Source organism: Thamnophis sirtalis, unplaced genomic scaffold, assembly GCF_051295495.1.
Source record: "Thamnophis sirtalis isolate CommonGarterSnake01/CBP01778 unplaced genomic scaffold, rThaSir2_p1.2 scaffold_8, whole genome shotgun sequence".
Classification (NCBI taxonomy): domain Eukaryota; kingdom Metazoa; phylum Chordata; class Lepidosauria; order Squamata; family Natricidae; genus Thamnophis; species Thamnophis sirtalis.
This window is the reverse complement of record NW_028261388.1, coordinates 644,807-657,022: the sequence shown is the minus strand read 5'-3', so window position 1 is coordinate 657,022 and position 12,216 is coordinate 644,807. Positions and strand designations below refer to the sequence as shown.

At 48.3% G+C, this 12,216-nt stretch overlaps 1 protein-coding gene across 1 annotated transcript; it reads right to left on the bottom strand.

Moving 5' to 3' along the window:
- Positions 1-1,232: 1,232 nt before the first annotated feature.
- Positions 1,233-11,614, bottom strand: CHRNA10 (cholinergic receptor nicotinic alpha 10 subunit). The gene is given in 7 exon segments (XM_087722009.1): positions 1,233-1,381; positions 1,384-1,566; positions 1,569-1,771; positions 3,209-3,348; positions 3,350-3,364; positions 5,104-5,249; positions 11,545-11,614. Coding segments are annotated over 7 exon segments (906 nt in total).
- Positions 11,615-12,216: the final 602 nt, after the last annotated feature.

Sequence of the window (12,216 nt, the reverse complement as noted above, 5' to 3'; positions counted from 1 at the left end):
GGGAGTTGAAGTCCACAAGTCTTAAAGTTGCCAAGTTTGGGAACCACTGGCCTAGAGTCTCCTTCCTGCCTTGGGTGGGGGATTGAAGACCGCCAAGGTCCCTTGCAACTCTCTTATTCTGCTTTCAAATGGAGTTGTGTTAGCTGACTTGGTTGTTTTGGAGCACACTCTACAAAAGAACCTGTGGCACCATGAAAGGTGACGCCTATCCCCACCGTGTGTCACCATTGCTGCACCCCAGATGGCCTGGGTCATTCCCCTTGGCTGCTGCCATGTGCTCGAACGAACCCCGTGTCTATCAAGGCAATTGGCCACCAGGGCAGAAGAGACAGTCTCCATCTGTGGTCACATTAGGCTCCTGAGCAATCCCATTCCATTTCCAGGCCATGGTTGACCCAGAGGTGCTTTCCCAAAAGGCCATCGGACTTTCTTGGCTTTCTCTGTGAAAATGTTTTGCTTCTGATCCAAGAAGCTTCTTTAGTTCTAACTGTTAGAACAGTGTTTCTCAACCTTGACAACTTGAAGATGTCCGGACTTCAACTCCCAGAATTCCCCAGCCAGCGAATGCTGGCTGGGGAATTCTGGGAGTTGAAGTCCGGACATCTTCAAGTTGCCAAGGTTGAGAAACACTGTCCTAGACACTTCCCCATCTTCAAGTTGACAAGGTTGAGAAACACTGTGTTAGAAGCCTTCTTGGATGAGAAGTGAACCATTTTCAAGGAATAAAACCCAAGAAAGTCCGGTGGCCTTGACAGAATAACAGTGGGAAGGGACCTTGGAGGTCTTCCAGTCCAACCCCCTGCTCAGGCAGGTAAAACCTACACCATTTCAGTCAAATGGGTGTCCAATCTCTTCTTTAAAACTTCCAGTGTTGGATCGTTCACAACTTCTGGAGGCAACTTCTGTTCCACTGTCCAATTGTTCTATCGGGAAGTTTCTCCTTAGTCCCACGTTGCTTCTCTCCTGGATTAGTTCCCATCTGTTGCTTCTTGTCTTGGAGGTGTCTTGGAGAAGAGGTTGACCCCTTTTTCTTTTGGGCAGCCCCTGAGATATTGGAACGCGGCTATCACATCACCCCAGTCCTTCTTTTCATTACGTTAGACATAACGAAAGCCTAACCTTTTTGGAAAAGCACTTTTGGGACAACCACGATGTGGATCCCCAAAGACATCCAGGTCAGCCTGTGTGGGAACGGGACGGTGGCAGGACCTACACCGGGGGACCTTGGCTCTCTACTCACCAATCAGGGGCACGTTCTCGGAGGGCGGCATGCTTTCGGCCACCAGGAGTTGGAAGACGGTGAGGGCCAGGAGAACGGTCACCCCCAGGGACACCTTCTCGCCCGAGTCTGCCGGAAGGTAGAAGCCCAGCGGGGCCAGGAGGAGATCATGATGCAGGGCAGCAGAAGGTTGAAGACGTAGAAGGAGGCCCTCCGCCTGAGCAGCAGCATGTAGGTGACATCCGGATAGGGTTCCGAGCAGCAGCCGTACGTGATGACGTTCCTCTTGGCCGGCATCCCCAGAACTTCCCACTCCACGTTCTCCACGAAGTCCGTCAGGTCCCCGTCTCCTGCATGCTGAGCAGGTCGATCTGGTTGCCGTTGTAGGTCCAGGAGCCGAAGGTCAGGGGGCACTGCTGCCCATCGAAGGGGAAATAGGAGACATCCACCTTGCAGGAGCTCTTGGTGATGGCCGGCGAGTCCCACCTGATCCGCCCGTCACAGCGGATCACCACGTTGGTCTCCATAGAGCCGGTGAACTGCTCGTCGGCACTTGGGAGGCAAGGAGAGGGCAGGGGTCAGGGTGGGAGGGGGTGGGGCAGAGACTGGAGGATCAGGCGATGGGATGGGTGCACAGGATGAGGCCCTGGGGATCAGAGGAGACATGACCCAGGTATGTGGAAGGAACGGACAGGAGGGTCAGGAATAGGAATGCTGATACAAATATTTTCTCTTGTCTTCATTTCTTTGCCTTGGTAATTAAGAACTTTGCTCCTTTCCTGTCTTCTCCCTGAAGAGGGAGGGGGGGGTCACAGGGGAGCTGCCTCAGACAAAACTGTTTGCTCTTTTTATTCTTAGGAAGGGGGGGGGCTGCACATTAAACAGCGAGACAAAAGTTAGCACCTTAAAAACCACTACCCAGGAGATTAGGAACAAGAAATAGCTCGGGTATAAGAAAACCCCCCCAAACCCACGTAGCTGGCACACTTTGCAAGATGGCCTGGGGTGAAAAACAGGTGACGTGACGTTGAGCTATGAACATAAGAGGCGTTAGGGTTTAGGGGGGGGGCTGAAATCTAAATAATCAACCAATATTATCTGTTATGCATTATTAGGGGAAGGGCAAAGGGTTGAATGTGACATCCCTTAGCTGTAAAAACTGCTGTAAGATTTTAATCTTGGCCCTTGGTGAGCTTTTCAAACCGGGGGTCCTTCTATCTTGGTACCAAATAAAAGTGTAATTCTGTATCGCGCCCTGTGTCCGTTGGGAGACCATGGGCCTCCTTCTGCCCAGTCTGGCATCAGAGGACCCCCAAGGCTCAGGGGGAACTTCAGACCCTAACCCAGAACCCAGACTTGGAGGCACCCTCACAGCACCTCTGTCCTTCTCCAGGCCACTCCTCCTTCCTCCTCCTCCTCCTCCTCTCCCTTCCTCCTCTCCTCCTCTTCCTCCTCCTCCTCCTCTTCCTCCTCTTCCTCCTCTTCCTCCTCCTCTTCCTCCTCCTCCTCCTCCTCCTCCTCTTCCTCCTCCTCCTCCCACCTCCTCCCTCCTCCTCTTCCTTCTTCCTCCTCCTCCTCCTCTCTTCCTCCTCCTCCTCCCCACCTCCTCCTTCCTCCTCTTCCTCCTCTTCCTCCTCTTCCTCCTCTTTCTCCTCCTCCACCTCCCTCCTCCACCCTCCTCCTCCTCTTCCTCCTCCTCCTCCTCTTTCCTCCTCTCCCTCCTCCTTCCTCCTCTCTCCTCCTCCTCCTCCTTCCTCTTCCTCCTCCTCTTCCTCCCCTCCTCTCCTCCTCTTCCTCCTCCTCTTCCTACTCCTCCTCCTCCTCCTCCTCTTCCTCCTCCTCCTCCACCTCCTCCTCCTCCTCCTCCTCTTCCTCCTCCTCCTCCCTCTCTTCCTCCTCCTCCTCCTCCACCTCCTCCTCCTCCTCCTCCTCCTCCTCCTCCTCCTCCATAGGGAACCCCCTCCCGCGCCTCTGCCCCCGTCCTCCTACTTGTTGTAAAGTACGATGTCAGGTTCCCACACGTAGCTGCTGGGGATCTGGATGCTGTCAATGCCACCGTAGTCTTCCTTGTCCCAGCTTAGGTAAGCATCCACCCACACCTGCCGGATCCACAGGTAAGCGGTCAAGATTTTGGTTCCTCTCATCCTTGGGACGGAAGGGAAAAATTAGAGGCTGCCCCCTCACCCCCACCCCACCCCCGGAGAAAGGGGGCAGGTCCTGGGATGTGGCAGGTCGCTCTGAAGAGGGACCAAGACCTGTAGAAGAACAGAATAAGGATAGTCTTGGGATTCCATAGCATAGTATAAGGCAGAGGTCTTCAAAGTTGGCAGCTTTAAGACTTGTGGACTTCAACTCCCAGAATTCCACAGCCAGCATAATTTACTCTCTTGTAATCCCTTCCTCTGCAATCTCTCCACTTACATCAGAGGACTTCAAACTTGGCAGCTTTAAGAGTTGTGGACTTCAACTCCCAGAATTCCATAGCCAGCATAATTTACTCTCTTGTAATCCCTTCCTCTGCAATCTCTCCACTTAGATCAGAGGACTTCAAACTTGGCAGCTTTAAGACTTGTGGACTTCAACTCCCAGAATTCCACAGCCAGCTGGCTGTGGAATTCTGGGAGTTGAAGTCCACAAGTCTTAAAGCTGCTAAGTTTGGGGACCGCTGGTATAAGGCCTACACAAAAAGATGGGGGAAAAATCGAAGCACACGAGGCAGACCCAGAAGAAGATGGAGAGATAACAACTTCTACAGGTGGTCCTTGAAGTAAAATAGTTCGTTTAGCAACCATTCAAAGTTACAGGGGCAGTGAAAAAAAATGACTTACGGCTGTTTTTCACACGACCGGTTGCAGCAGCCCCCCCTCCCCCCCCCCTGGTCACGTAGTCACAATTTGGAGGCTTGGCAACTGGCTCATATTTATGACGGGTTGTGTGACGTGATCCCCTTTTATTCCCTTTTTTGGAGGAGTGGGGTATTCTTGCACTTTTAAATTTTCAAGTAAACAAGTTGAGGTTTGGTGTTAATGCCCTTTGGTGACCTTCTGGCAAGCAAAGCCGATGGGAAAAGGCAGATTCACTTAACAACCAGGTTACTAACTTAACAACTGCAGTGATTCACTTAACAAGGTGGCAAGAAAGGTCATACAATGGGGCGAAACCTCCCTTAACAGCTGCCTCGCTTAGCAACAGAAATCTGGGGTGCAAGGGTGGAACGTGAGTCAAGGACTACCGTATCCCCGATTCTCACCAGGCCCCAATCTTGAAATTGGGGCATTCCACCCAACCCTCCTTCAGGCCTGCAGCCATCTCTCCTTTTGGGTCTCAGACACTTTCTGTTATTCCACTATGCATCTTCTATGGTGGGAAAATGGGAGGGAGGATTGTACGGAGATGATATGTTAGATCAGTGGTCTCCAACCTTGGCAACTTTAAGACCTGTGGACTTCAACTCCCAGAGTTCCTCAGCCAGAAAAGCTGGCTGAGGAACTCTGGGAGTAGGAACTCTGGGAGTTGAAGTCCACAGGTCTTAAAGCTGCCAAGTTTGGAGACCACTGTGTTAGATGATAGGTAGCCATAACAACATTCTTCTTAGAAAGCCAAGGTCATCCTTTGTCTCTGCACCTGGCCGGAACTGGATGGGTGGAAGCTGCCAGCGTGGCAGTGGGAGATTGGACCCTGGGATGGGCTTGTGGGTGGGTGGGTGGGGCAAGATCTTGGACTTTCAACTGGGTGGGGGAAACCAGGAAGCTTTCAGATTCAGGTTTTCCCAGATGTGCCAACGTGGCTCTCTTAATTAAATTGGGACTTTGAGGAATCCTTTGCCTCGGACTCTGTTTTACTTTCGGATGCTCTTTGGAACCCCGACACCCCTCCGCCCTTACCATGTCTATGATCTGGGAGAGGGTGACCTGAAGGGTGACGTTGAGTGCTCGCTCTGTGTCCTCTGCCGGCCGCAAAGCACTGGAGTAATTGGCAAAGAGCCGGTGCAGCAGCTGGTAGGCCACCTTGCCCGGAGCTCCTGAGCAGCCTGTTGAGAAAAGATCCAGGTAGGAGGAACCAGGCAGGAAAGGGCCAAGGGAAGCCCAAGGGGGGGGCCAAGAGAGGGCTTCCGGGGTCCCTTCTCCCAACCTCCCTCAAAAGAGAACAGCCACAGCGCCCCTCCCTCCCTCTCTGTATCCATGGTTTACGGCTGGTCTCCCCTTACGAAGCTGTTAGCTTTTGAAGTGCACCAGGGTTTAGATGGTTGAGTAAGTTGGGAGGGCTGAGAGCTGACGACAGAGGCTATGGGAGAAAGGATGGGTCTTCCGATGCTTCTGGAATTCCAATGGCTATAGGGCCTTGGAGGTCTTCTAGTCCCACCCCTTACTCAAGGCAGGGGGCCATCTTATACCATCCTGATCACATGGTTATCCAGTCTGCTTTTGAAAACCTCCAGTGCTCGTTCTACTGGTTAATTGTCCTTTCTGCCGGGAAATTTCTCCTTAAATCCAGGTTAGTTAGTTTCCATCCATTGTTTTCTTGTCCTGCCTTCTGGTGCTTTGGAGAATAGATGGATCTCCCCTCTATATCTATCTATCTATCTATCTATCTATCTATCTATCTATCTATCTATCTATCTATCTATCTATCTATCTATCTATCTATCATCTATCTTTACAATACAATAGCAGAGTTGGAAGGGACCTTGGAGGTCTTCTAGTCCAACCCCCTGCCTAGGAAGGAAACCCTATACTGTTTCAGACAAATGGCTATCCAGCATCTTCTTAAAGACTTCCAGTGTTGGAACATTCAGAACTTCTGAAGGCAACTTCTGTTCCACTGATTAATTGTTCTAACTGTCAGGAAATTTCTTCTCATTTCTAAGTTGCTTCTCTCCTTGATTAGTTTCCACCCATTGCTTCTGGTCCTGCCTTCAGGTGCCTTGGAGAATAGCTTGACTCCCTCTTCTTTGTGGCAACCCCTGAGATATTGGAAGACTGCTATCATGTCTCCCCTGGTCCTTCTTTCTATTAAACTAGACATACCCAGTTCCTGCAACCGTTCTTCCTATGTTTTAGCCTCCAGTCCCCTAATCCTCTTTCTTGCTCTTCTCTGCACTCTTTCTAGAGTCTCCACATCTTTTCTACATCGTGGCAACCAAAACTGAATGCAGGATTCCAAGTGCGGCCTTCCCAAGGCCTTATAAAGTGGTATTAATCCTTCACGCAATCTTGATTCTATCCCTCTGTTTAACTGTGTTGGCTTTTTTGGCAGAGCTGCTGCACATCTATCTATCTATCTATCTATCTATCTATCTATCTATCTATCTATCTATCTATCTATCTCTATCTATCTATCTATCTATCTATCTATTATCTATCTATCTATCTATCTATCTATCTATCTATCTATCTATTAGCTACCCATCTTACCATAGGATAACTCTGGGCGGCTTACAGCTATCTTGTCACCTTTAGTTCTTCTTTTCATCAAACTAGATATACGCATTTCCTGCAACTGTTCTTTATATGTTTTAATTTTCTTTTTTTCTTTGTTCTTCATATATGTTTTAGCCTCCAGTCCCCCAATCCTCTTTGTTGCTCTTCTCGGGGCTCTTTCCAGAGTCTCCACATCTTTTTTATATCGTGGTGACCAAATCTGGATGCAAATATTCCACGTGTGGCCTTCCCAAGGCCTTATAAAGCATTATTAATATTTCACGTGATCTCGATTCCGTCCCTCTGTTAATGAAGCAGTTCCTGCTTTTCGGTTCAGGGTTGGAGAAACCTTTGGGAGCAGACCGGGGGTGAGTAGAAGGGAGGTCTGGAGAAGGTCACTTGCTGGCCAGCCTCACCCCTCCCAGGTAAGTCCATTCTCTGAGCGCAGGTGGATTCGGGTCCAGGCACCGGTGCCAGGAGCTGGCCATCTGCTCAGCGTCTCTCTTCTTCACGGGGACTCGGATCCTTGGCCCTGGGCCAGCGCTCCCTCTGCCAAATGGAGGACTCTAATTAAACCGAACTGACATCGCATGAAAGGAGGGCTCTGGGTGGATTAATGCTCACATGGAAAATTCACAGTGTTGCAAGGCTGGCTGAAGATGGGCAGGGAAATGGATTCAGGGCTTTAACTCAGGAGTTGCGAATCGGGCTTGGCACAAGGCCAGGCTGTTGCTCTCGCTTGAATTTAGGTTGTAGGAGCCCCAGAAGCTATTTCTCCCCTCCCTCTCCTGCCCTGAAAGAGACGGGTGCTCTTAGACTAAGCCTGGCGCAGGGACTCATAGAATCCTAGCCTTGGAAGGGACCTGGAGGTCCTCTAGTCCAACCCCCTGCTCAAGGCAGGAGACCTTATATCATCCCGGACAAACGTTGTCCAGACTTTTCTTGAAAACCCATTTTCTTGAAACTCCACTGCTGGAGCAGCCACAACCTTCGGAGGTCTTTCTTTCTTTCTTTCTTTCTTTCTTTCTTTCTTTCTTTCTTTCTTTCTTTCTCTTTCTTTCTTTCTTTCTTCTTTCTTTCTTTCTTTTCTTTCTTTCTTCCCTCCCTCCCTCCCTCTTTCTTTCTTTCTTTCTTCTTTCTTTCTTTCTTTCTTTCTTTCTTTCTTTCTTTCTTTCTTTCTTCCTTCCTTCCTTCCTTCCTTCCCTCCCTCCCTCCCTCTTTCTTTCTTTCTTTCTTTCTTTCTTCCTTCCTTCCTTCCTTCTTCTTTCTGTCTGTCTTTCTTTCTTTCTTTCTTTCTTTCTTTCTTTCTTCCTTCCTTCCCTCCCTCCCTCCCTCTTTCTTTCTTTCTTTCTTTCTTTCTTTCTTTCTTTCTTTCTTTCTTTCTTTCTTTCTTTCTTTCTTTCCCTCCCTCCCTCCCTCTTTCTTTCTTTCTTTCTTTCTTTCTTTCTTTCTTTCTTTCTTTCTTTCTTTCTTCCTTCCTTCCTTCTTCTTTCTGTCTGTCTGTCTTTCTTTCTTTCTTCTTTCTTTCTTTCTTTCTTTCTTTCTTTCTTTCTTTCTTCTTTCTCTTTCTCTCTCTCTCTTTTCTTTCTTTCTTTTTTTCTTTTTTTCTTTCTTTCTTTCTTTCTTTCTTTCTTTCTTTCTCTCTCTCTCTTTCTCTCTTTCTTTCCTTTCTTTCTTTCTTTCTTTCTTTCTTTCTTCTTTCTTTCTTTCTTTTTCTTTTTTCTTTCTTTCTTTCTTTCTTTTTCTTTCTTTCTTTCTTTCTTTCTTTCTTTCTTTCTTTCTTTCTTTCTTTCTTCTTTCTTTCTTTCTTTCTTTCTTTCTTTCTTTCTTTCTCTCTCTCTCTCTTCCTTCCTCTTCCTTTCTTCCTTCCTTCCTTCCTTCCCTCCCTCCCTCCCTCCCTCTCTCTTCTTTCTTTCTTTCTTTCTTTCTTCCTTCCTTCTTTCTTTCTTCTTTCTCTTTCTTTCTTTCTTTCTTTCTTTCTTTCTTTCTTTCTTTCTTTCTCTCTCTCTCTCCCTTCCTTCCTTCCTTCCTTCCTTCCTTCCCTCCCTCCCTCCCTCCCTCCCTCTTTCTTTCTTTCTTTCTTTCTTTCTTTCTTTCGACGGACAGATTGTTCTATCAGGAAATCCCTCCTGAGTTCCAGGTTGCTTCCCTCCTTGATTAGTTTCCACCCATTGCTTCTTCTTCTCCTGCCTTTGGGGGCTTTGGAGAATAGATTGAGCCCCCCTCCTCTCTGTGGCAGCCCCTCAAATATTGGAAGACTGTGGTTTTATTCAAGTTGAGGATAATTTGTTTAAACAAATAAGAGATCAAAGCTTAATGCATATAAAGAGGATATATAATGTATTGATACAGATGGATTCGGAAACAGAATTAGTTAAAGATTGTATGATAAAATGGGCTCAAAATATTGAGGAACCAATAATGTTGGATACATGGGAAAGAATCTGGGTAAGAAATGTGAAATTTACACAAGCTCAAAATCTGAGAGAAAATTTTTACAAGATGTTCTATAGATGGCATTTAGATCCTAAAAAGTTGGCTTCTATGTATCCGAATGTACAGCCTAAATGTTGGAGATGTGGTTCTCTCGATGCTACATATTATCATATATGGTGGACCTGCCAAAAGGTTAAAGCATTTTGGATAAAAATATGGTGGGTCATGCAAAATGTTTTTAAAAGAAGGATAAAGTTTAGTCCTCAGTTATTTTTACTAGGTATATGTACTGACTTTACAGTGGTAGAGACCAATTTGACTCTGCACCTGATAACTGCAGCAAGACTGTTGGTGGCGCAATATTGGAAGAAGGAAGACTTGCCTACAATTCAAGAATGGACATTGAAAGTAACAAACTTAGCTGAAATGGCTAAAATATCGGCATATCTCAAAGATCATTCAAATGAGAGATATAAACGAGACTGGAAAAAATGGATTGACTATATACAAAATAAATACGGGACTAAGAAATTCCAGTTAGCCTATGCTTAAGATCAGAAATGATTTAAATTGTTTAAAGTTAGTTCAGTAAGAAGAAGCTAAGGTCAATCTAGAATGTCATTAATTTCTTTATTTCTTTTTTCTCAATAGATTTTAGACTGTGTTAGTTAAAATTCTATACCGTGTACGGGTTCTGGGAAGTCGGGGGGGGGGGGAAGGAGGAGGGGGGGTGGGGGGGTGGAGGGAGGGAGGGGTACACAAAAAAAAATTGTACTTCAATGTTTTAATGATTGACAAATGATGACATATTTGTGTGTTTTTTTTAAAGAAAAATAAAAAAAAGTTCTGTTAAAAAAAAAAAAAAATTGGAAGACTGCTATCATGTCACCCCCTGATCCTTCTCTCCGATGAGCTTGATACGGCTACCTCCCTCCACCGTCCATCGCGACTATTTCGCCTCCAGCCCATCGACCGTTGCTGTTCTCTGCATTCTTCTGAGGATGGTGGGGACCGGAACTGGAGGTGGGATTCCCAGCGTGGCCCCACTGGTGCAGTGCAGAGCAAGACTTTCGCCTCTCTTGATCCTGACGCCGTCCCTCGGTTGATGAAGGCTGGGCCTGCATTGGCTTTCCGGGCAGCTCCAGCACCCACACAGCTGGCTCATGTTCCATTGGTTGCCCACGAGGATCCCTGGACCCGTAAAACCAACGAAAGATCAAAGAAGGGAGCCCGCAGAAAGGGGCTCTTCGTGGCTCCTGCAGCCCAGTTGATTCGTTCTTGAGCTTGGAAGCTCCCCTGCGGATACTTCGTTATTCGGCCATCCTGCAGGCACGGATGATGGGACGACACATCTACATGTTGAGGCCACACCAAGGGCGTAGGAGGAGCCCCCTCAAGAGGAGTCAGATTTAAACCCAGAGTCCTGTCAGCCTCTGCTTTGCTGCTGCTTCGGCTGCCATGAAACAGGGAGGGGGGGGCATGGTGTTTGGGAGGGGTTACTAATTGTGCTGGAGGAAGATTCTGGAGTTCTGCTGCCTGTCGGACTACGCATGCGTGGGTGTTTCCCGCCAGGACTAACGGCACCGACATTCCATCTTGGTGATGCCTTTCGAAGTTATCTCACACCTGACACTTGGGAGAATTATGATTGGACTGTAACTGGGATGCCAAGGGGAAGGGAATGGGTTATTCTATATATCAATCGCTTTCGCGCCTAAATAATCAGTCTTCGCTTCGCTACGCTTCTAATCATTTATAATTAGTAAAAGTACACTTGATTTCTACCTATGGAGTCTCGTGGTCTTCTTTCCTAATTACTCAATGAAGAGGTGCTGACAAGTCCACTGCTCTTCACCACAGCCTCCCTGGTAACTGCCTGGCCCCTTCCCTCTCTGCCTCCGGCACCCACCTCCTCCTTGGTCCAATCTGCCAAATGCAGAGCCACCCCTTGGCTTGAAAGTTTAATGACAGGTGTCTTGTTTCCGCTGTTCGGGGACTTCTGGTGACATCTTGTAAGGTTCGCTTACAGATCAAGACACACCAATTCCAATTACTGGCCCTGCTTATCCTCTCCGGGGCCGATTGAATTGCAATTTAGCGGATGGCCCTTCCCAAAGGCTGCTCGGACGAGCCGCCTTGCCATGGAGATGCTAAGAGGCGCCTCGCCGTGTCTCGCTGGAAACATGGAGCTCAGAGGCCCTGAACTGAGGGGTCCCACCTGCCACCCTTGAGGGACGGACGAAGATCCCCCCAACTCTATTATTCTTGTTCCGTCAGGATCTGAAAGTCCAGAGAGGTTGGATCTCAAGGACCCCCGTGAGCCAGAACATCCATCGAGAGAGCCCCACGAATGCCACAACAAGGATTGTGATGCGGAGCGGATAAAGCCTGCCCTTCGCACAACCCCTTTTGTCGAGCACACACACACACCCTGCAGGTGCCTCCAAATTGTGGGGTGCGCCGCCCTACCTGGCATCCTGAAGAATCCCAGGGCGATCCCAAGAAGCAGGAAGGTGCAAACCTCGGCAGCCTGTGACATGTTCGTGCCCACCAAGAGGCGGCTGGAGAGAGGAGACCGCCCGGGGCATCGTAGGTCTCCTCACCTGGAGATGCTGGTGAGGCATGTGGAGATACGTGAGCTGCCTCCGAGGGCAGGAAGGAAGGAGGAGTCTCTCTCGGCAGAGGCAGAATCTCTCCAAGGGCTGCAGATGGGTTTTCCGTAGCTCAGCCAGCTGGAAACAGAACTCCATCCAAGAAGGAGAGACGCAGGAGACGGAGAAAGGGAGCGGAAGAGGTCGAGAGCCAGTGAACAAAAATAGAATTTAAAAAAAACACCTCTCTAGCAAAATGCCAAAGGTAAGTAGAAAGAGCCACAGGGGTCTCAAATACATTTATCGCAGCAACGGTTCTCTATTTGGAAGGAACCCATTTCATTTCAGGATCCCCTGCGTTGGGTTGGAAGGAGGGTGTCCATCCCACCGGAGCAGCTGCTACCGATTAAAGAGAAGCAAACGGATCGTATTAAAGAAATATTGGAGTTATAAACAAATCCCAAACAATGGTGGGAAAGTTCCTGTATTCCCAGACGTGGCAGTGTTGGTCCAAATATTTGGCCTTCATGCTCTTGAACTTTTGGGAGAT